The sequence below is a fragment of the Rhinopithecus roxellana genome, chromosome 12 (genome assembly GCF_007565055.1).
Source record: "Rhinopithecus roxellana isolate Shanxi Qingling chromosome 12, ASM756505v1, whole genome shotgun sequence".
Lineage (NCBI taxonomy): Eukaryota > Metazoa > Chordata > Mammalia > Primates > Cercopithecidae > Rhinopithecus > Rhinopithecus roxellana.
This window is the reverse complement of record NC_044560.1, coordinates 56,456,882-56,482,546: the sequence shown is the minus strand read 5'-3', so window position 1 is coordinate 56,482,546 and position 25,665 is coordinate 56,456,882. Positions and strand designations below refer to the sequence as shown.

Sequence of the window (25,665 nt, the reverse complement as noted above, 5' to 3'; positions counted from 1 at the left end):
CAAAGCTGGGAACAAAGTCCCAGGTTACTGACTCCTAGAAATTCTGCATTCTTTCCACTGAACCAGTGATTCTCAACCTTGGCTGCACATTAGAATCATATGGGGAGCAGTAAAATACACTAATACCTGAATTCTGCACCACCCCCACCTTCTACACCCCTCCCAAGATTCTGATTTAACTGACTAGGCTATCAGCCTAGGCAATGGCATTTTTAAAGCTCCCTAAAGTAATTTTCAAGTGCAGCCAAAGCTGCAAACCATTGCATAACTACTACAACTCCTTTTTCCAATAATTACTTTTAAAATATAGGTAAACGCCCCGGCTTTCAAAAAAACTTAATTCCTTCATTCAGCAAACATTTCTTTAGAACCTCCTATGTCCCTGACATTGGTGGGAACGTCATAAAATAATGAAAGCTCACACTTATACATAAGGTTTACCATGTACCATTCACTCGTCTAAAAGCTGCACATACGTTAACAATTAATTCTAACTATTCCATGAAATGGATACTATAGGGCAAGGATTTGACTCAAGACCGCCTGGCTACTGGGTCCATGCAGTGAATCACTATACTATACTGCCACTTAAATAAGGTCCTACTTCAGAGACTATTAGGAGGGGGAGAGACAATTTAACAATTATATAGTAAAGGCTACATGCTAAGATGGGCCTCTAAATCAGGGGAATCATAACAGAAGAGGTAACACCTGAATTCCAAAGAATTAGTTAGATGAAACCTGGCTAAAAGCAACCACTAGGCAGCATAAACACATGAAATAATCATTCTCACATTCAATTCTACAACTATTCATTGAGTGCCTACTATGTGCAAGGCAGTGTTCTAGGCACTTGGGATATGTCTTTGGGGGAAAAAACCCAAAGATTCTTGCCTTCATGGAGCTTACTTTCTATGGAAAGACAACAAACATATTTAATAAGTAAATTACATAGTAACTTAAAAGATAAGTACTACAGAAAAAAGAGAGTTGAGTACGCTAAAAAGGATGGGAGTGTGGAAGCAGGAGAAGGTTACAGTGTTTAATAGAGTAGTCAGGATAAGACTTATTGAGAAGGTACGTTTTAAGAAGAGGGAAAAGTGCTAAAGGAATGGGAAACAGGGCAAACAAACAAACAATGAAACCAGTTTTAAAAAGAAAACCAAGATAGAGTGACAAGAAGAGTAAAAGAGGAAAGCAAAGAGCCAGGATGGGCTGTTTGGCTTGTTATCCAAATGAGGAACAACTCATTTGTTCATTTGAGTGTGGGGAGAGGGAAGGGCATGATCCGACTTAAGTTTTAGAAGAACTGTTCTGATTGTCAAGAACAGACTATAAGAGGAAAGGGTAGACACATGGAAACCTGTTACGAGGCTATAGTAGTATCCCAGGCCAGAGATGATGATGGCTAGGACCAGGATGGTAACAGTGGAGGTAGTGAGAGGTAATCAAATTCTGGATATATATTGAAGTAGAGATGACAGGATTTCCTGACAGACTTGATATGGGGCATGAAAGAGGAGTAAAGGATGACTCCAAGGTTAACTGAAAGGAATATCATTTTCGGTTAACTGAGCAACTGAAAGGATGCGGTGCAAACAATTAAGATGAAAAACCTAAGTGTGAAGCAAGTTTGAGGGGAGGATCAGGAATTCAGTTTAGACACATTAACTTTAAGACATCTATTAGACATCTAAGTAGAGACAGTAAATGGGCAGTTGGTTATACAATTATGGCAGTCAGGAGAGAGGTCTGGCTGGAGATTTGAATTTGAGAGTGATCTTCATACAGATTAGTCCTTAAAATCCACAGGATTAGTTGGGATTACCAAGGGAATGTACATACACAAGAAAAAAGGGATCATGAACTACAGCACTTCAACTTTAAGAGATTACAGAGGAAAAAAGAAACCAGCAAAGGAAACTGAGAAGGAATAACCAGCCACGGGTCTGGTGTCCTGAAAGTCAAGTGAATAAAATTTTCAGAGAGGGAAGTAATTAACTGGCAAATGTTGCTAATAAATCAAAAACGACAGAAACTGAGAAATGACCACTGGATTTAGTAATGTGGAGGTTACTGACATTGATGATACAAGTTTTGGCAAACTGATGGGGTGACATCAAAGCCTGATTAGTGTGAGCTAAGGGGAAACAGAGAAATCAAAAATAGTAAATACAAACATTTCTTAAGAAGTTCTATGCAAAAGGGAGCAAAGGAATAGCTGGGAGGGGAAGTGCTGTCAGATTTTTCCTACAGTGGGAGAAATAAGAGCATGTTTGATTTTGTAGGGAATGAAAAATTGGTAATTTATGAGGGCATAATTGCTAGAGTGACATTCTGGAAAACACAAGAAAGGATGAGACTGAATACACAAGTGAAGAAAATGACTTTAGATAAGAACATGGCAAGTTCCCAGAGAAGTAATAAGCCAGCACTGGCTGAGAGTATTAGTGGTTTGAGGAGAGAGTGTACAGTAGTCCAGGAAAGTGGAAGAGTTGAATACAACAGGCAAGTATATCAGGAAACTACAAAAAATTCAGTATAGCTACAGCAATGATTTCAGAAATGTTCAGATTTCTGTCATAATGCCATCTGTCCACTTAGAAGACTACAAGCTTCTAGAGGACATAGTCCATGTACCTTTGGTTCTGTAGCACTCAAGATAATGGCCAGCACATAGTAGGTCCTTAATAAATGAATGCTGAATGATCAAATAAGCAGAGCTACCCCCTCTTAGAGCACAAGGGCTTTATTTCTCCACCCAATCTGGCAACAAAATTCCCATATGCTGAAGTCTGGTCAGAGCCCAACTCTTAAAGGAAATTTTCCTTGTCTAGATGAAAAATGACAGATTTATCTTGACATGATTCAAACAACACACGTTTTCCAAAACAAGGTATAAATTAATCAGAGAATCTTGGTACTGGAAAACTAAACCAGATCAACCCCTCACTTTACAGATGAGGAAAATGAGGCCAAGAGGCTTGCTCAAGGTCAATCTACAATTAAAATAGCTTCAATCGAAGGCATCACAAATTCTACAGATAGAAAAGCCAAAAAAAAACAAAAACAAAAAGGCTTACTTTGCCATGTTTTTCCTTCATGGCATTACTTTGGTTGTCTGTTTCTGTCTTCTTGGTATCATCTTTTGGTTGGTCTGCCTTAGCTTTGTTTTCCTCAGCAATTGAGTTTTTCTCAGTTGCACTACTTGAATTACATTCCCACTTCACAAACTTCTCTTCTACTATGCCCTTCAGCTGAAAGTCATCCATTCTTTTTGGGTCAAAGCCTTCAATCTATATAAAAAGGCATTCCAAATTGGTAGTGGAAAAATTATTTAAAAAAAAAAAAAGATGGACAAACAGACAAACCAGAATTCCAGCTTAAAATGTTTGAGCAGAGTTCTCTGCAAGAGCAAACTATATATATATATGCACATATATATCACAAACTCATGCTTACCCAACTTCCAAGTAAACAAGGAAGAAGAGGGGGTTTTCTCTGTTGTAGAAAAAACATCACCATTAAAGCAAAACAGTAAGAAGGGATTCCACCATCAGTTTGGGAGTCAATATAGCACAACTGCAAAATGAAGGGGAAAAAAGTACTACCATTTAGCTTTCTTAATTTTCATGATAAAAGTAGCTTATTTTTTCCTACCCTAATCATTGTAAAAAGTTCAAATGACAATGAAAAATGTAAGAAATAACTTGAAATATCATCACTCTAAAATAATAACCATTAAAATGTTGGTGACCATTTTTTCATTCTTTTTTAAACGCATACAAAGACACATACTTTTGTTAAAAGGAATAATATTATGTGTAGTTATTTTACTGTGGACACATTTTAAAAATATTTTCTCCTTATCTTTCTTTTTTTTTTTTTTTTTTTGAGACGGAGTCTCGCTCTGCCGCCCAGGCTGGAGTGCTGTGGCCGGATCTCAGCTCACTGCAAGCTCCGCCTCCCGGGTTTACACCATTCTCCTGCCTCAGCCTCCCAGGTAGCTGGGACTACAGGCGCCGCCACCTCGCCCGGCTAGTTTTTTGTAGTTTTTAGTAGAGACGGGGTTTCACCGTGTTAGCCAGGATGGTCTCGATCTCCTGACCTCGTGATCCGCCCGTCTCGGCCTCCCAAAGTGCTGGGATTACAGGCTTGAGCCACCGCGCCCGGCCTTTTTCTCCTCATCTTGCCTCTACTTCTACTTCAATTAACAACTTTCTATGTCTTCTTCTAGGCCTTTTTCTATACTCATATACAAATACACATACATTTCTATTTCCTATATAGGTATAGGGAGAAGTTTTTCAACATTATTTTACCAAAATAGTATATTATAGACATCTCTCTGTATATTACTCTTCTCCCTTAACAATACATCAAGAAAGTCCCTTTAAGTCAGTTAGCACGATCTAACACATTATTTTATTTTTGAGACAGGGTCTCACTCTATAGCCCAGGGTGGAGTGCAGTAGCATGTTCACGACTCACTGCAGCCTCAACCTCCCAGGCTCAAGTGATCCTTCCATGTAGCTGGGACTACAGGCATGCACCACCATGCTCAGCTAATTTTATTTTGTAGACAAATTTTTTTATTTTGTAGACTATTTGTAGACAAATTTTATTTATGTTGCCGAGGCTGGTCTCGAACCCTTGGGCTCAAATGATCTCCCCGCTCAGCCTCCCAAAGTGCTGGGTATTTATAGGCATGAGCCACCATGCCCAGCAAACACATTCTTTTAAATGCTTATAGTCTATGATATGGATGGTTACACAATAGTTCCCCCATTCAAGAACATTCACATTTTGCTCCCAGTTTTGCCACTTCAAATAATGCTGTAATGTTCATCCTTATACATAGGGTTTCCTAAGTATTGGTGCTTATTTCTATGGGCTGTATTCCCATGAATGTTTGTTAAATTAAAAGATTAGTGATACATTTTAATCCTAAAATATATTGTTAAGAATTGTTTTTCCAAAATCACTACAAAAATTTGTATTTTCCACCAGGAACCTAGGTGTGTTCAACCCTTCGAACACTAGGTATTATCTAGTGCATACACCCCTTCAAACACTAAGTATTATCACTTAAAAACTAATTTTCAATAATTTTCAATGGGATGAGAGAAGTGTAATATCTGATAGTTACTTTAATTTGCATGTCCTTGACCTTAAAGAGATTATGAAATTTGTACATGTTTACTAACCATCTGAGATTTACTCTTTTCTAAATTGCCTATTAAATATTTTGCCAGTTTTTCTATTTTCATGCAATACATCAATTTAAAAGAGTTTTAATTATGGATAATAACCCTTTATGTCTGATATATGCATTTGAAAGATGTTATTTTTTTCCCAATCTACTATTTTTCTTTTGATACTATTTATGATATATTTTACTATATAACATTTTTTAATTTTTACTATGCTTTAGTTTAAATATGCTTATTTCAGACACTCAGCCCTCCATATCAATGGGTTCTGCATCTACAGATTCAATCGACTGCAGACTGAAAATATTTTTTAGGCTGGGCACACTGGCTCATGCATATCATCCCAGCACTTTGGGAGGCAGAGCAGGTGGATCACTTAAGGTCAGGTGTTCCAGACCAGCCTGGCCAACATAGTGAAACCCTGCCTCTACAAAAAATACAAAAATTAGCCAGGCACAGTGGCAGGCATCTGTAATCTCAGCTACTCAGAAGGCTGAGACAGGAGAATCACTTGAACCCGGGAGGTGGAGGTTGCAGTGAGCTGAGATTACATTCCAGCCTGGGCAAGACCCCATCAAAAAATTTATATATACATTTTTTTCATTAAGTAAAATTCATTATTTATTTATTTATGTATGTATTTATTTATTTATTGCCAGGTGTGGTGATGGACACATATCACCTGCAGTTGATGTAGTCCCAGCTAGCTACTCAAGAGGCAGAGGCAGAAGGATTGCTTGAGTCCAGGAGTTGGAGTCCAGCCCGGACAATATAGCAAGACCTCTGTCTCTAAAAATATATATAATTGAAAAATTTGGGCCGGGCGCGGTGGCTCAAGCCTGTAATCCCAGCACTTTGGAAGGCCGAGACGGGCGGATCACGAGGTCAGGAGATCGAGACCATCCTGGCTAACACAGTGAAACCCCGTCTCTACTAAAAATACAAAAAACTAGCCGGGCAAGGTGGCGGACGCCTGTAGTCCCAGCTACTCGGGAGGCTGAGGCAGGACAATGGTGTAAACCCGGGAGGCAGAGCTTGCAGTGAGCTGAGATCCGGCCACTGCACTCCAGCCTGGGAGACAGAGGCAGACTCCGTCTCAAAAAAAAACAAAAAACAAAAAGAAAAATTTGTTAAAGGCCAGGTGCAAAGGCATTGTCTCTTGAAAAAACAAAACAAAACAAAAATATGCTAGGCACGGTGGCACACACCAGTGGTCCTAGCTACTCAGGAAGTTGAGGTGGGAGGATCCCTTGAGCCCAGGAATTTAAGGTTACAGTGAGCTATGATGGCACCACTGCACTCCGGCCTGGGCAACAGAGTGAGACTCTGTCTCTGAAAAAAATTAAAATTTTAAATTTTAAAAACTAAAAATAGCAATATAATAAAAAATACAAATTAAAAAATATAGTACAACTATTTACAGAGCATTTATACTATATTACATATTATAAGTAATCTAGTGATGATTTAAGGTATGTTGGAGTCTATGTGAAGGTTAGATACAAATAACACACAATTTGTATAAGGGACTTGAGCATCCTCAAATTTTGGTATCCTTGGGAGTCTTGGAACCAAATCCCCCAACATTGGATACTGAGGTAACTATACACCTTCTAGGTATCCTATCATAGTAAAAAGAGCTCCCCATCCCATTGTTTACATGCACATACTCCTACATTTTTCTTCTAAAATTTTAAATTTTAAGTAAAATTTATTTTTGCATTTAGCATGCTGAGTCCAACACTATTTTCTTCTAGTAAGATACACTTGTGAAAGCACTATTTAATAAAATCTATACACTAGATTATCTGAGCATTCTATTCTGTCCCACAGATCTATTTTTCTATTTCTATGCCAACGGCATACTTCTGATTAAAGCAGTTTTACAGCCACTCTAGCCTTCCTTTTTGCTCCTTCTGAGCTCATCCCCACCTTGGAAGCTTTGGATTAACTGTCCCTTGGAGAGTTTTCCATCAGATTTTCATGTAGCTAGCTATTACCCGTCTGAGCTTAAATATCATTTCTTCACAGTCTTTTCCTGACAATTCACAGTAATGTCATTCATTCTATCATTTCATTTTTGTAGCATTAAGCTCTAGCAGGTATTATCATTTATATATTTCTTTACTGTCTGACTCTTCCAGAAGTATATGAGCACCATGAAAGCAGGACTCTGTATGTCCTGTTAGGTGTTCCCAGCTTCTAGAACAGGGTCTGACACACAGAAGGCATTTAATGAATGTTTGCTGAATGGATGGATTTGTTCATATTTTGCTTTCATCTTTCAATAATATAATTTCTTCTTATATCTTTCTTATTAAATCTCTTCCTTAGTGTTTTATAATTTATGTTGCTGTCATGATAGTACGTATTTTTCCCCATTTCCATTCTAACAGGTTATTTTTATGGCAGAGAATGGCCATTGACTTTTGTATATTTGTCTTATACTCAGTCGTCTTACTAAATTCTCTTATTAATTAATCCTCATAGTTTTTTACTAGGGTTTTCTAGGCATACAATCATATCATTAGCACAAAGAGATAATTTTATCATTTTTCCAATATTTACATTCAATTATTTCATTTTCTTATTGCATTTCCTAAAAATCCCAAAACAATGTACAACATTAATGGTGAACTTCTCTGCAATATTCTTCATCCTAACATATACGGCTTAAATTATGTTTCTTATTGTTTTGGCTTTGTTTTTTGTGTGTGTTTTTAATAAAGGGTTTTCATCATAAACTTCCATTTCTAGTTGACTTAAAAGTTTCTGTTAGGGGGAACACGCCCTTTCGGCATCTAGGATTTTTTTTCTCCTTTATGTGTTAATACAATAAATTAGGTGAATAGACTTCCTGATATTAAACCATTCTTATAATCTTGAAGTAAATCATGCATGATCACGGCATATTAACCTTTGATACATGGATGTAATTCATTTGCTTACATTTCATTAGATTGTAGCATCTATATACGATTGGTCTATACTGGATTGGTTGGATTCATTTTTAAATCATTGCTTTCTTCTGTAGACAATGAAGATTTAGGATAATAATAATATAGAGTAATTATACTGTAGTATAATATCTTGGTACATTTAAGATTACAACTCAAAATAAAAGACAACTAAAAACACTTGTCAAAAAGAGTTTGAAACATTCCACTAGAATAAACTCTCACTTATCCAAAATATTAAGACAAGGGTAAACTGCCTAATGAATAACTCAACTTAACCAAAAATTCCTTTGCAACGATAAAGAACTGTCAATACATTCTGCTAACATTACCAGACATCTCACAGATGAACAAGATTAAGGCAGTTTAAGAGACAGCTCTTAAAACCCAGATATCTCTTTCAGATGTCAAATAGTGCTAAAATGCAATTCTTATATTAACCACAAAAAGTGGCTCTAAGTCAGGTAACTTGACTAATAATGTACTGATGATAAGGCTAAAGAGTTCTGCTGCCTAGAGTTAAGAAGCTTTATTTAGAAAACTATTTCCTATTACCAAAATGCAAAGACTATAACTACTTAAGAGACAGCCAGAGAATAATCAACTGCAATCTCATATCAGTTAAAAGAATAAATTATATACTAGAATTGTTCTGAACCCCCAAATCATGGGAAAATGCGTGCTTAACTAGATAATGTACAATATGGCTTAAAACTTCAAGAAACACAAAGCTATTTTAAAAATCTTTAGAAGAAAAATATACTAGGAATTATTTCTAAGTTTCTTAAGAAAATGAGTACCATGAAAAATCTTTCTTTGCAACTAACACAAATGACAAAAATGAGACATGTTACTCTGTTGCAAATAGAAAGGAACCACTCTACAACCAGTTTTGTAATATATGTTTCAGTGTCCATCAACTGGCGTATTTAGAATCTATATGGATGAAGTACTAAAACACCATGAGCAACCTTTTCCAAGAGTCACTTTAGGAAACAAATTTATAGGCCACATTTTTTCCCAAAATAAAAAGAACGTATTTGAGTATCATTTATAATCTTCTAATACAGACTACTTATTTTACTGAATAGAACAATGTCTGGGAGAAAACTGACATGATTTTATGACCGCAAAAAAAATTAGGGCATAATTTAAAAGTACCAACAAAGAAGTGTATTCCGTCGTCCTTTATATTCCTGCAGAATTTTAGAGCCTGAAGTATATTCTCATGAATTATCTAATAGCATTACCAAAATATTCTCTCCAAGTGAAAAAAATTGAAGCTCAGATAGGTGAAGTACCTTGCTGGAAGACTTAGAAAAGCCTTGGATGCTGTGGCTCACACCTGTAATCCCAGCACTTTGGGAGGCCAGGGTGGGAGGATCGTTTGAGCCCTGGAGTTGAAGACCAGCCTAGGCAACTAAATGAGACCCCACCTCTACAAAAAAAAAAAAAAAAAAAAAAAAAAAAAATTAGCCAGGCATGGTGGTACACACCTGTGGTTCCAGCTACTCAGGAAGCCTGTGGCGGGAGGATCATTTGAGCCTGGGAGGTTGAGGCTACCGTGAGCTGTGATTGCTCACTCTAGCACTAGGTAACAGAGACCCCATCTCAAAAACAAAAAAACTTAGCAAAAAAAAAAAAAAACTAGATCTGGAATTGGTTTACTCCATTTCATAGCACTGATTTCCTATAGTATGCTAGGCATAGAGTGTAAGATAAATGAGAGGAAGTAGTCACCCTCCCTCAACCTATTTTACTGCCTCCACTCACTTCCATGGGTTAAAAATCTTTCTGGCCAGGCACAGAGCCTCACACTCGTAATTCCAGCACCTGGAAAGGCAAGGTGGGAGGACCACTTGAGCCCAGGAGTTCGAGGCCATCATGGGCAACATCATGAGACCCCATCTCTATTTCAAACAAACAAACAAACTCCTTTCTGAAGAAGCTAGGTCATTTATTCAACAAACATTTACTGAGTGCCTCCTATGTGCTGACACAGTAAGATAAGTGGAAGTGGGGATCAGCCGTGAATATAAAAAACATTAACTCCCCCCCCCGCCAAAGAGTTTACAGTTTCACAGAACAGACTGCAACAAATTTATGTATGGCAGGTGGTAATTAATGTGAGCATAAACTTGAAAAAAGTAAGAGTGAAGCATTCTAAATACCTAAGGTAAGAACATTCTAGAGGAGGGAAACAGCAAATACAAAGGTCTTGCTTTGTATAAAGAAGCCCCAACCTTAGGCTTTCTGACTGTTCCACACTCAGCCAGCTGGTGCTGCCCCAAGCATGGGGGCAATTCTCTAAACAGAGTCCAGACAAAAAATTCCAGAGACTTCTCTATTTTTGCTATGAAGTTACCACTCTAACACCATCCCCTTAATCGGTTTTCTTTGTATACGACTGAGAATTTACTTATCACCAGTCTAACAAGTGATGAATACTCTATAGATAGGGCAGGAATACACAAACAAAAAGCAAAAATCTCTCTCTCTAGTCATTTGGACTGATACTGATAATTAAACACTCCTCCCTATCCCCACACCAAAGAAATAAACACAGGTCAACCACAGCCTTTAGATATACAAATTAATTCTAATTTAGGAAACTTAAATAACAAATACTCAGCAGTTGCCCAATCAGAAATTGGTACATGTTATCAATGATTTAGAGGAAAGAGAACAGCATTCTTAGAGACTGGGGAAAAAATACGCCAACAAAAGAATCTTAACATATATAGATCTTAAAACCTTACAAGTTTAACTTACGGTAAGAGTGAAAACTTGAGCCTCACATGCTGATATGAAAGAGAACACTTCTATAGTACATAAAAGGAGAATAAAGCACAATAATCAAAAATTCTAAAATATATCAATAAGTGTATGTGTCTATAAAAATTTATTTTTTATGTCCATAAATTACAACCTGCCACACCACTTTCTGTCAAGCACAGGAAACTACTTTGTCCCACATGCTATGATTGATGTTACATGCTACAAGAAAAGGCCTAATTTTGAAGATTAAACACATTTCCTTCTAAAAATATAAATAAGTGGTTCTCCTTTCTTTCACTTACCTTAGCCCAGTAGCGAAAGGCTAACACCAAGGGAATAAAGACAGGTTCTATTTTGCCAAGAGCAGTAAGTAAATCAGTAGTGAGACATGCCATATCATTTCCTGCACTCACTCTACAAAGTAAACCACTGTGAATGAGAAAGAAACAAATTTCATTGTATTAATACCCTTAAAAGTAGAATACTTCAAATCCTGTGGCTATTCTTTCTAGTTATCATATTGTAATATAGTACCTTAAAAGCCCTAATAAAAACAAATGTTTTTATAAATTTAGAGCTAACTGAAAACTACATGTCATTCCATTACTAGAGTTCCATATGAATTAAAGATGTTTTTAACATTCATTTGTACTTCAGAAATAAATTTCAACCAAACTTAGTATTTAAGTTAATGAGAAATTAATTTCAAAAGCAGCATTATGAATTACCAAAACTGATATACATGAGAGACAGGGCACTGATCTCTTCATTGTCAAATAGTGCAAGGTTATTTCCTAGTTCATTCCTCTTGCTTTGTACATGATAATGGCAAAAAATGAATACTTAACTGACTGGCTATACTTCTTGACTCTAATTTTTCCTATCCAAGCTTTCACAACTGTACTAATATGTTATTTTCAGAGTAAAGATTAGACAGGATTTGCAGATTAACCCACAAGTTAAGCTTCTGTATAAGTGAAAATAGCAGCTACCTTAAATGGGGTGACAGAAGTGTAATGAAGACATTTTGAAAGCAGGGAGAATAAATCTCAGGTGTAACACACAGGCAATTTAACACAATGTGGCAGAAAAAACACTAAAAGTCACTTTGCCTCCATTTTCCAATTATAGTTTTCTCCTAAATGATGTGAATCTGGACAAACTGATAAACCACTCCAGGTCTCATTTTTCTAGTTTAGAAAGTAAGAAATCTGAACTAGATCACCACAGATTCATCTAGCTTTGAATAAAAAAATACTTTGATCTTAAAATATAATACAAGTTAATAATCAATAAAAGAATACCATTTCTGTATTGTTTCCACATCTCTCATACTACTTTCAAATAGGATTTAGTTTTTGCTTTCAAAGGTACTTTGCTCTTTTAGACTTACAGACATCTAACTAGAAAGGCAAGATCAGTCTTCAATTTAGAACTGATCTTAAGTTTATTCAATTTAAACCAACTCAATTTAAGTGAACTAAAAACTTAAATTCTAATAGATTGTGAGATCCTTGAGAAGACAGGGGTTGTTTTTTTTTTTCCTTTTTTTTTTTTGAGGAGGAGTCTCGCTCTGTCGCCCAGGCTGGAGTGCAGTGGCGTGATCTCGGCTCACTGCAAGCTTCGCCTCCCAGGTTCCCGCCATTCTCCCGCCTCAGCCTCCGAGTAGCTGGGACTACAGGCGCCCGCCACCTCGCCCGGCTAGTTTTTGTATTTTTAGTAGAGACGGGGTTTCACCGTGTTAGCCAGGAGGGTCTCGATCTCCTGACCTCGTGATCCACCCGCCTCGGCCTCCCAAAGTGCTGGGATTACAGGCTTGAGCCACCGCGCCCGGCCTTTTTTTTCCTTTTTTTTTTGAGACACTCTGTCACCCAGGCTGGAGTACAGTGGCACAATCACGGCTCACTGCAGCCTCAACCTCCCAGGCTCAGGCCATCCTCCCACCTCAGCCTCCCAAGTAGCTGGGCACACATACCCACCACGCCCGGCTGATTTTATTTTTTGTGGAGACAAGGTCTCACTATGCTGCCCAGGCTAGTCTTGAATTCCTTGGCTCAAGTGACTCTAGAGAGGCTCTTATTTATGTGTGTATCCCTAGAGCAAAGTAGTACCTGCATAAAAGTAAATGCAATACTCTTGGATGACTGAATGACTTGAAAAAAAAAAAATTAAAGTTTTGCCTAGAGTATTTTATTTTCAACTGTCTGGTGTTCTACATATTTCTTGTTCACATGCATTTGGTAAGCTTGCTATTTTTAATGAATAGAAACTGGCCTAGTCATATTCATCCAAGGAGAAATCTAAAGCAAAAACTTTCTTTCTTAGACATCATTCACTACAAATTTGGTTGTTGGGGTTTCTTTTTTTAAATATTTTCTCTTCGTTGTTACCAACCTTTTTCGATCTCTGCACACCACAACAGGAACTTTAGCGTGAAAATCAGATTCCACATCTACATATAATACTAATAAGGGGAAAAAAAGTAAGGTAATGTCAACATCTCTAAATATGTACTCTGCGGTAAACATTAAGTAACAGTTTCCTTCTGAAAATCATTCTCATTGCTTCTGTGGGATAATCCACTCTTCTCATTATGAGCACCAACCCAACAGAATCTCTTACCTCTCTTGGTGTCATTCGCTGTATATCACAAACCACAGGTACAGTCCCAAATACTGTCCGAAAATTATAATCACCTTAAGAAAGGTCTTAACATCCCTAAAAGTTTTAATATTTCCAAGTAAGTAGATAATCTAGTCAAAGTTGTTAAACCTTAATAGATATAGCAAAGAGAGGACATCCCTTACTCCTGAGAGCTAGTTCCACAAGAGCCAAGAAAGGAGGACCTATCATGCTTTGACAGTTTAGTTCTTTTAAATCACCAATATAATTGCAACCTAACTCTGCTGGCCACATTTCCCGTTAGCATATAAAGAGTTTGCCTAATCAAAGTTGCTAAGGAAGGACTAACTGGATGCAGCACATTTCTACCCTGCAATCTTTCTCTGTACCTCCAAGGGTAAGCCCCATGCCATAAATGTCTAATCTAAATAAAAACAGATAGATTGGCCAGGCATGGTGGCTCACACCTGTAATCCCAGCACTTTGGGAGGCCGAGATGGGTAGATCACGAGATCAGGAGTTCAAGACCAGCCTGGCCAAGTCAGTGAAACCTGGTCTCTACTAAAAATACAAAAATTAGCTGGGTGTGGTGGCACGTGCCTGTAATCCCAGCTACTTGGGGTGCTGAGGCAGAGAATTACTTGAACCTGGGAGGCAGAGGTTGCAGTGAGCTGAGATCGCGCCACTGCATTCCAGCCTGGGTGACAGAGTGAGACTCTGTCTCAAAATAAACAAAACAAAAATAACAACAACAACAACAAAAAAAAAAAACAGAAAGATTACCACAGCTTGTAATTCAAAGAAAAGTTCTCAATAGTACTTGTTGTAATGATTAATTTAGTCAAAAAACACGTGCTAAAGACCTATATGTCAGAAATTTCATTATGCGGTATGAATATGACAATGAGTAAGGCAAAAAAAAAAGGTCAATAAGGGGTTTAGAACACAAATATATAAACAAATAAATCCTGTAGGTGACCTGTAGAAGACACAGTAAGAACATAAAGGAAGAAATAATCAATTTTACAATCAGACTGAGTTTTATAAGCCTACATTGTATGACTTAAGATGATCTACTTACATATTTTGGATGGAAAAGGCATATATTAAATATTTATGCTAGGATGATATACTTTAGGAAGTCTAAAGAGGTAAATGCTATGTCTACCTCTTATCTGTAGTAAACTTTAAAGTTTTTGAGCAATTGGAAACAAGCATTTAAGAAAGAAAACTGTATTAAAATACAGTATTTAACTGTATTAAAATACCTTTATAGGATAAACTGTACCAAACTCATCCCTAGAAAACTACTTTCCTAAGACAATGGCCAACAAGAAACTGATAAATAAGAGCTGATTGTGTGGACAGAAAGAAAAAAGAAATTTAGAATTCACATTAAAGTCAGTGAGAGAGTATGGCTTAAAAAAAAGCTCTCTCTTCTAACCCAAATTGCAAGTACTTTTGCCAGATACTTTTGATTCATATAATTTAGGGTAATAATAACAATCACAACAGCAAAAATGTAATAAGAGGTTATTGTATATCTCGTGCTTTTCTAAACTGTAGTTTAGCCTATCTCATTCTTACAACAACTTTCTCATCAAAAAGATATAATATAATATTGCCATTTTACAGATGGGAAAGCTAAAGTATTAACACAAATAATTTGTCAAAGGACACATAAACAATAAGAGGCAGAACTAAAATCTGAGCCCAGAAAGTCTAGCTCCAGATTCTAAGCTTAATCTTAAGCATTTACTTTATAACAAGAAAAACAGTAAGTAAAAACCAAGAAAAGCCTGTAGATTGTAATACATGACCTAGAGCCTGGTTTGAGAATCTTGTAATTTTTAAAAATTTTTTACCTATATGAATGATGTGTTTACAAAGGCAATTCAGACAGACAAAGCACACATGAAAAACTCAACTAGGTATGATTCAACTGATGCAATATAAATGATTAAATTAATAGATGCTTTAGGTGGCAACAAACATATTTACTCAATGCATGCATACATTTTTATTCCAACTCTCTCCCTAATCTTCTTTCAGTAATGATCTCATAATGATTATAGGTTTTCTGTCTTCTTTTACATAAGAAATGCCCATAATATTCAAAGCAAATATGTTTTAATTACCCAAAAGGCAGCACTTTTTACATATGAAGGTTTTTTGTTTGTTTCTTTCTTTCCAGACGGAGTTTCACTTTTTTCGCCCAGGCTGGAGTGTAGTGGCACAATCTCAGCTCACTGCAACCTCTGCATCCCAGGTTCAAGCAATTCTCCTGCCTCAGTCTCCCGAGGAGCTGGGACTATAGGCACATGCCACCATGACTGGCTAATTTTGTGTTTTTAGTAGAGACGGGGTTTCACCATGTTGGTCAGGCTGGTCTCGAAATCCTGACCTCAGGTGATCCACCCACCTCGGCCTCCCAAAATGCTGGCATTACAGGTGTGAGCCAACTCTGTGCCCAGCCTACGTATCAATTTTAATATGGCTTTTTTTTTTTTTAACCTAAGTTACAGTTAAATTATATTTTCTAGTATACCTATAAACAAGTGTGTGTGTGTGTGTGTGTGTGTATCTCCATTTGTAATACAATGACTCAACTATGCCAGCAGTTTAGTTTTAACTTGGTTAGCCATATATAAATAACACATGTAACTTTAGAAAGACAAATTTAAAAAAAGAGGAAAAGAAACTCACCATTTTTCTTTAAAATCCCAAGTACTTTTATCAGAAGATCTGGATGATTCATCTAAAAAAGTTTCAAAATAAATCAATATACTAATTTCAAAGTTCAGACAGCAGAACATTAAAGAGAACTCAATTTCATTAAAGAAAAACATTTAAATATAATCATGCTCTGTGTTTTAAATAATGAAAACAGAACAGTGTTTTTTTGTTTTGTTTTGTTTTTTGAGATGAGGTTTCCCTGTATTGCCCAGGCTGCAGCATGACTATAGCTCACTACAGCCTGAACTTCTGGGCTCAAGGACTCCTCCTGCCTCAGCATCCTGAGTAGCTAGGACTACAAGTGTATGCCACCACATCCAGCTAGTATTTTTTTTTTTTTAAGGGACATGGTCTTGCTATATTGCCCAGGCTGGTCTTGAACTCCTGGCAACAAGGATTTCTCCTACTTTTGCCTCCCAAAGCACAGGAATTATGGGCATGAGCCACCTTGCCCGGCCATGTTTTACTTTTATGTCAACAAATCTTGTTCAAAGTAATAGAATACAATAAATGATGTAGCACTTTTATTCCAGGAACACTCTTACAATTAATCGTTTCTTAAAGCAAGGAAAGGTTCTGGAATTTACCATCAAAACAAAAAAGAAATAAGTTGACCAGATGACTGTGAAAAAGAAAATTGTTGAGATAAAAACTTTAAGGGATATAGATAACTGGCAGCTTAGTCAAATGGTTTAGAATAAAAATACTATTTTATGTAACAAGCTTGTCAAATGTTTAAAGTGTTTTTTGCTATTTAAGAGTATTTAGGCCAGGTGCGGTGGCTCACACCTGTAATCCCAGCACTTTGGGAGGCCGAGGCGGGTGGATCACCTGAGGTCAGGAGTTCAAGACTGGTCTGACCAACGTGATGAAATCCCGTCTCTACTAAAAATACAAAAATTAGCCAGGCATGGTGGCACACGCCTGTAATCCCAGCTACTCAGGAGACTGAGACAGGAGAATCGCTTAAACCCAGGAGGTGGAGGGTGCAGTGAGCCGAGATTGCACCACTGCACTCCAGCCTGGGGAACAGAGTGAGACTCTGTCTCAAAAAACAAACAACAAAAACATTTAATAACCATACATGAATTATAAAGTAAATGTATCAGCCTAAAAACACCAAATTTTCACCCAAACCAAACCTCCCTGAACATAAACATATTATTCAATTTGAAACATAAAATATTGACTTATTTTAAAAGATTGATATGTCAATAATGTCAGCAGTGCTAAACAATATTGTTCTAATGCTGATAACAATATTAGAACAATACCAATATTGTTTTAATGATTCTAGGTGTTATTTATTAAAGGTACCCATATGTACCAGATATTATACTAAAACACCTGACATATATTATCTCATTTAATATAAAAATTATTATTCCTGTTTGGAAATGAGAAAACTGAAGCTCAAAAAGTTCAAGCAACTTGCTTATCACAGCCAAGATGTGAATCTAGGTATCTGATTTCAAAACTCTTCCCACCTTCTATACTGCTTACCAGAAGTATTAACTATTCAACATGTTCAAATATAAACATTTTTCCTTTTTCCAGCTTTCCTCTTCTGCTTCCTTCTGCCCTTGTCCCTTATTTCTTTTATCCTGCCTTTGTCTGAAATGTAATAGTAATTTCCAAAAGGACTGTTTAGTCATGATGGTAACACTACACAAACCAGAGTTTTATATTCCCCTATCCTTTCTCTACAAAGATAATCCATAAAAACTGCTAAGTACTAGTTAAGAACCACACAGAAAAGACTCTTTTCTAATTACTTACCTTGGGAGGAAATTTTATATCTATATTAACATCACTACTTTTCAGAGCAAATTTAGTCAGAGATGAGCCATACAACCTAAGTGAACATTCTGGAATAAAGGAAAAACATCAACGCATGAAACAGCATGCAAATATGACAGATGTAAAAAAACAGCGACAGGAAAATTTCACACACTTCAGTTCTATGTCTTCCATTTCTAGTAAGACAATTATATAAGAAGGACACCCTTTCTAACTGATCTATAAAATAACAAAAATGGTTCTTATGGAGTACACGAACAGAGAAGGGAGAGAGAAACTACTCATAGAAGTTTAGTGTTTAAATAAAATTGCAGTAATAGTTCATTTAAAAACGACTGAGAATATGTTTAGCATTCAATATATAACAGTAACCAATGTACCAACTTAGCTATGGCTACTATCACAAACTACATTTACTTATTCTTAAATATTTATGTAAGAGCACTTCGGGGAAAGAATCATAAACATTCAATGCCAATGCTTCTATAAAATATGAAGTGAAGTCAAGTCGATTAATTCTGTAAACCTAAAATCCAAAACACTGTGGTTCTCAAGAATTTATAGAAAAAAAATAAAAATAAAAAAAGCAATAATACACTACTTACAGCTTTCCCAGACTATGAAACATGTTATTCCAAAAATCAAAAATCATAATAAGGCAAATGTTAAAAGGATCGCATCAGACGCCAATTTGAAAATAATATGATTGGGACAGATCAGGCAGATTTAGTTTCTTAGAAAGTTGAACTTGATCCTCAGTTACATATATATGAAAGTCTACTTTTCAAGTTCATAAAATGTCTGAATGTCATTCAAGTCACTAAACCCATAAAAACTTCATTCCTTTTCTTATCATAGGAAATAATTTTTACATGTAACTTAAATAAGGATTCAATGTATTTTAGGTACAAAGCCATATTATAATATAAATACTTTAAAAATTCCATTTTTAAATTTCAATTTTATATTCTTTCTTATAAATCTCAAAATGGATCTATATGAAAGTATAATTTATCAACTTTCCAAAATCCCTTTGGTGGGAAGAAATAAGTCTTATGTCAGATACATTTACTTTAACCCTATACTGATGCAAAAAAGATATGGGCTAAGCAAATAGTCCATATATAAATATCTAAAATAAATTTGACACTCCCTTGTACCAAACAATAAGCGTTTTCTAAAGGCTCTATTAAAAGTAAATTGATTTTTCCCCACCATCAGGCAACAGAAATTTAGTTCAGTGACTGGATGAAATGTTTATACTGAAAATAGTATAACAAAATAGTCCACTCAGAAATCAGTGATACTGAAAAACTAAAATATTTGACCACTAAGAAATAATTCTACATCTGGCATTTTTAAAATCTTTTTTTCTTAGCACAAAAGTGTGCTGTGCCATAATTCTCAATTTCCTTGTGTGAAATATTTCCCTCAAAAATTCATAAAACAATAAAATTTATCTACTTTTAAGAAGAAAAGAGAAGAAAAACATTAAGAAACGTACCCTAGTTCAAGAGGAGCAAGGGGAAGAGTTTTGTGATTTTCAAAATCAAACATGAAATGCATTTCTACCTGGTAAAAATGTCGTTATAACCTTTGACATTTCCTCCACAATTTCCTGACGGACTTTGAGGTCATCATCTGTTATTCCATGTTCTTTTGCTAATTCAATGACTGCAACACTTAAAGCAGCCAAGTGGGCAGGGGAAGGAGGTGGCAGAGAACGAAGCTCACTTTCTTCTTGTTTTTCCTATTAATGTAATGATTCACAACAATAAAAACAAAAAAAAGTTTCTATTTTAATGTTCTTATATTTAGCAGGGAAAGACAGAAATAAACTAACTCAACAAATATTCACCTTCCATCTACCAGATACCTACAATATGGAAGTGAACAAAAGAGAGACCTCTGCCTTTGGGAAGCAGGGTTTTAAGAATAAGAGGTACTGTGTGGGGAAGGGATGCTACTAAGTTTTTAAAAATTTGTTCCACTGTACTGTCTGCGTAAATTCTGAAATGCTACATTAAAGCCAAAGTACCTTAAGTACAATACTTACTTGATGATTTTGTTGCACCAAGGCAGACTGTCTTAGATGTAGCAGAAAAGTCCTGAATCCTATCTAATCAGCATATACAGTATCAAGTTAAATGGTCACAGGAAAACTTCCTGCCTACTATTTACCAGTGATTTCTCTTTGTGATTTCATCCAACGCTATGCAAAATGTTCAAAAAACGTCTATTCTGCTAAAAGTTTGAAAGCCAATTTAAATCTAGGAGCTAAAAAGACACTTTGCTATATATATGCAATGACTTTTATAAATTAATGTATTTTCTGATTAAAAAATGTTAATTACAAAAGCTACATAAAACACAGGAAAATACAAAGAAGAAAATAACCCACAATTTCATATCCTACTATCTCTTTCATTCTTTAACACAACTGAGCCACAATCGTTCTCTTTTATTTAGTATTATAACACAGGCATTTTCTATTAACATTTTTCAGTCAAGAAACCATCTCTTATCTTTTGAAACACGACGCTCCCATCAGATATAATAGCCAAAGCTAGTTGTTTTTCCCACCCAACCAAATATACTAAAAGACTTTGGTCCATTCCTATTTTCACTAACTGTTACCATATTCAGACGTAACCTAAGTAAAGCTTACCTCAGGTACAGCTTTAGGGGTAAGTCAAATTCATTTTTCTAAGTCTCTGTGACCATTTCTGCAATTCTTAATTACAATCTAAGTCTTAGAGAAGCATCTAAGTTTCAGTACTATTTTCTTAGGATCCATCCAAAGAACTAATAGCAACAGACTTAATGAAAAAATGATAAAAGGCCAGACGCAGTGGCTCACATGTGTAATCCCAGCACGTTGGGAGGCCAAGGCAGGCGTATCACTTAAGGTCAGGAGATGGGGACAAGCCTGGCCAACATGGTGTAACCGCATCTCTAATAGAAATATAAAAATTAGGTGGGCATAGTACCAGGCACTTGCAATCCCAGCCACTTGGGAGGCTGAGGCAGGAGAATCATTTCAACCTGGGAGGTGGAGGTTGCAGTGAGTAAAGATCACACCACTGCGCTCTAGCCTGGGTGACAGAGCAAGACTCCGTCTCAAAAAAAAAAAAAAAAATATATATATATATATATATACACACACACACACACACACACACACATACATACACATATATTTATATATACATATATGACATTTTTCACAGAAATATAAAGATCAATCCTAAACTTACATGAACTCTCAAAGGACCCCAAATAGCCAAAACGATCCTGACAAAGAAAAAAGCTGGAGGATTCACACTTACTGACTGCAAAACGTACTACAAAGCTATAGTAATCAAAACAACATAGTCAGACGAGCTGGCTCACACCTGTAATTCCAGCACTTTGGGAAGCCAAAGCTGGCGGATTGCTTGAGGTCAGGAGTTCGAGACCAGACCCCGTCAACATGGAGAAACCCTGTCTCTACCAAAAATACAAAAATTAGCTAGGCATGGTGGCACACAATGGTAATTCCAGCTACTCGGGAGGCTGAGACAGAACTGCTTGAACCCGGGAGGTAGAGGTTACAGTGAGCCGAGATCGTGCCACTGCACTCCAGCCTGGGCAACAGAGCAAGACTGTCTCAAAACACAAAACAAAACAAAACAGTATGTGTATAAGCATAAAGACAGACATGGCTGGGCATGGTAGCTCACGCCAGTAATCCTAGCACTCTGGGAGGCTGAGGTGGGATTATCGCTTGAGCCCAATAGTTAGAGAACAGCCTAGGCAACATGGTGAAATCCCGTTTCTATAAAAAATACAAAAATTAGCCTGGCATGGTGGTGCCTGCCTGCAGTCCCACCTACTCAGGAGGCTGAAGTGAGGATAGCTTGAGCCCCAGAGGTTGCAGTGAGCTGAGATTACACCCACTGCACCCCAGCTTGAGCGACAAACAAGACCCAGTCTCAAAAAAAATAAAAATAAAAATAAAGAGATATATAGACCAATGGAATCAAACAGAGACCCCAGGCCAGGCATAGTGGCTCATGCCTATAAGCACTTTGGGAGGCAGAGGTGGGCGGATCACTTGAGGTCAGGAGTTCAAGACCAGCCTGGCCAACATGATGAAACCCCGTCTCCACTAAAAAAAATATATATATACATATATATGGCAGCCGGGTGTGGTGGAGCATGCCTGTATGCAATCCCAGTTACTCGGGAGGCTGGAGAATTGCTTAAATCAGGGAGGTGAAGGTTGCAGTGAGCCGAGATCGTGCCATTACACTCCAGCCTGGGCAACAAAGCTAGACTCTGTCTCAAAAAAAAAAAAAAAGAAAGAAAAAATACAAAAGAACAGAGAGCCCAGAAATAAACCCTGGCATGTATGGTCTAATGATTTTTGACAAGGGTGCCAAGAGCACTCAATGGGGAAACAACAGTTTTTTCAACAAATGTTGCTGGGAAAACTGAATATCCACATGTAAAAGAATGAAGCTGGATTCTGACCTTAGATCATCTACAAAAATTAGCTCAAAATGCATCAAAGACCTAAATGCCAGAAACTAAAACTAAGCCAGGTATAGTGGTTCACAGCTGTAATACTCCGGGAGGCCAAGGCAGGAGGATTGCTGAAGCCAAGGAATTTGAGATTAGCCTGGGTGACATACTTAAGACTTCACCTCTACAAAAAATAAACAATTAGGCCAGGCACGGTGGCTCATGCCTGTAATCCCAGCACTTTGGGAGGCTGAGGCGGGTGGATCACCTGAGGTCAGGAATTCAAGACCAGCCCAACCAACACGGTGAAACACCATCTCTACTAAACACAAAAAATTAGCTGGGCATGGTGACAGATGCCTGTAATCCCAGCTACCTGGGAGACAGAGGCAGGAGAACTGCTTGAACTCAGGAGGCAGAGGTTGCAGTGAGCTGAGATTGTGCCATTGTACTCCAGCCTGGGCAACAAGAGTGAAACTCTGTCTCAAAAAAATAAAAATAAATAAAAAATTAGCCAGGCATGGTGGCACACGCTTGTGGTCCCAGGTACTTGGAAGGCTGAGGCAGGAGGATCACCTGAGCGCAGGAAGTAGAAGCTACAGTGAGCCATGACTGTACTCCAGGCTGGGCAACAAAGAGAGACCTCATTTCAAAAACAGAAAAAGAAAAGAAAGAAGCTAAAACCTAAACTTACAGCTATAAAGCCGTAACTAAGAAACATAAAATCACAAAACTCCTAGAAAAAAACAGAAGGGAAAAGTTTCATGACATTGGATTTGGCAATGATTTCTTGAACATGACACAAAAGACACAGGCAACAAAGTAAAAACAGATAAATTAGACTGGATGAAATTTAGAACTTCTGTTCATCAAAAGATACTACTAACAGAGTAAAAAGACAACCCACAAAATGAAAGAACATATTTGCAATCACGTATCTGATAAGGGATTAATATCCAGAACATATAAATAATCCCTTAAACTCAACAATAAGAAAACAAACAATCCAATTCAAAAGTGAACAAAGGATTTGAATAGACATATCTCCAAAGATACACAAATGCCAAATAAGCACATGAAAAGATGCTAAATATCACTAATCATTAGAGAAATGCAAATCAAAAACACAATGAAATACCACTTCATATCCATCAGGATTGTTATTGGGGCGGGGGCAGAAAACAAGAGTTGGTGTGAATGTGGAGAAATTGGAACCCTTGTGCATTGCTTGGTAAATATGTACAATGATGTAGCCACTGTGGAAAACAGCATGGCAATCCCAAAAAATTAAACATGGATTTACCATTTGATCCAGCAATTCCAATTCTGGGTATATACAAAAAATAAATGAAAAAAGGGACTCAAATAGGTATTTGTACATCGATGTTCATAGCAACATTATTCACAACAGCCAAATGGTGGAAATAACCCAAATGTCCATCCACGGATGAAATGATTCACAAAACATGGCATACAGATATGATGGAATATTATTCAACCTCAAAAACGAAAGAAATTCTGATAGATGCTACAACACGGTTGACTTGAAGACATGCTAAGTGAAATAAACACTAAAGGATAAATAATGTATGATTCCATTTAAATGGGGTACCTATGATAGACAAGCACATAGAAACAGAAAATAGAATGGTGGTTACCAGGGGCTGCAGGGAGAGGGGAATGGGGAATTACTGTTTAATGGATACAGAGTTTCAGTATAAAATGATGAAAAAGTTCTGAATGAAGGTAGACAGTGGAGATGATTGCAAAACAATATAAATGTACTTAATGTCACTAAACTGTATACTTAAAAATGGTTAAAATGGTAAATTTTATCTTATATATATTTTACCACAACAAAAACTTTCAAAAAAAGAAAAAAAGTTCAATGCGCCAGTAAGACAATGCAACATCTTCTTAACATGGAATATAAAGCATTTTGGTCTCAATTTGCATTTCCAGGTCTTCCTCCAACCTCTCCAATAGACATCCACATGTAAATAGTCACCAGTCTCCAAATACTCTATGTGCTATTGGGCCTCCATGCCTTTAATCATTTTGTCCCCTATGTGTATCCACCTGGTAAAAGTAATCATCCTTCAAGGTATAGCTTAAAAGTCAAATATTCAGCAAACCCTTCTTAATACCTTTCTTTTCCAACATAATGAAATGCTCCATTGAAATCATGATTAATACTATCACCTATGCTCTGAATTCCATCCTTCTTTACCTACTCAGTAATAATCTCCTTCTCCTTATTTTAAACATTACACAATCTACTAGTTGGTGTTTTCATTAAGTTTGTTTTTTTTTTTTTTTTTTTTTGAGACGAGGTCTCACTCTGTCACCCAGGTTGGTGTGCAATTGAGTAAATCTCTGCTCACTGCAATCTCCACCTCCCGGATACAAGAGCTCCTCCACCTCAGCCTCTCAAGTAGCTGGGACCACAGGCACATGCCACCACGCTCAGCTAATTTTTTATATTTTTGGTAGAGATGGGGTTTCACTATGTTGCCCAGGCTGGTCTCGAACTCCTGAGCTCAGGAGATCCACCTACCTTGGCCTCCCAAAGTACCAGGATTACAGGTGTGAGTCACCAAGCCACCCAGCACATTAAGTAAGCACTCTTTACCTCTACACTAACAGCAACAACTACCATTTACTGAGTACCTACTACGGACCTGGCACCGTGCCAAGTGCTTTACAGCTGTTATGTCACTTAATTCTTACAATATCACTCCCCAGATAGATACTACAAAAACCATTTTATAGATAAGAATACTGAGACTTATAGATGTTAAATATCATCCTACAACTACAAGGTGGAACTGAGAATTAAATCTAGTTCTAACTCCAAAGCGTATGCTCTTTCCACTCCATTTAAATCATTAATCAACAAGTATTTATGGAACAACTATATGCCAGGTACTGTACTAAGATGGGAAAAAATAATGCATATAATCCCTGCCCTCATGGAGCTTACACTCAAGAGAGAGAAAGATTAAATGATTATTTAAATTAAAAAATTAAAACTGTGATGAGAATTTTACTCT

At 36.9% G+C, this 25,665-nt stretch overlaps 1 protein-coding gene across 10 annotated transcripts in view; it reads right to left on the bottom strand.

Moving 5' to 3' along the window:
- TUT4 (terminal uridylyl transferase 4) overlaps nucleotides 1–25,665 on the bottom strand; it is a 215,690-nt gene that overhangs the window by 53,689 nt on the left and 136,336 nt on the right. For 9 of the 10 annotated variants that reach the window (XM_030941948.1, XM_010372104.2, XM_030941947.1 and 6 more), the window contains exons 5-11: nucleotides 19,679–19,856; nucleotides 18,086–18,174; nucleotides 16,277–16,328; nucleotides 13,343–13,412; nucleotides 11,251–11,377; nucleotides 3,463–3,582; nucleotides 3,084–3,296 (exon numbers count right to left, since the gene is read on the bottom strand). In XM_030941948.1, coding sequence (XP_030797808.1) covers nucleotides 3,084–3,296; nucleotides 3,463–3,582; nucleotides 11,251–11,377; nucleotides 13,343–13,412; nucleotides 16,277–16,328; nucleotides 18,086–18,174; nucleotides 19,679–19,856 — 849 coding nt within the window. The remainder of the gene's footprint in view (nucleotides 1–3,083; nucleotides 3,297–3,462; nucleotides 3,583–11,250; nucleotides 11,378–13,342; nucleotides 13,413–16,276; nucleotides 16,329–18,085; nucleotides 18,175–19,678; nucleotides 19,857–25,665) is intronic. The other variant, XM_030941952.1, reaches the window with a different exon arrangement.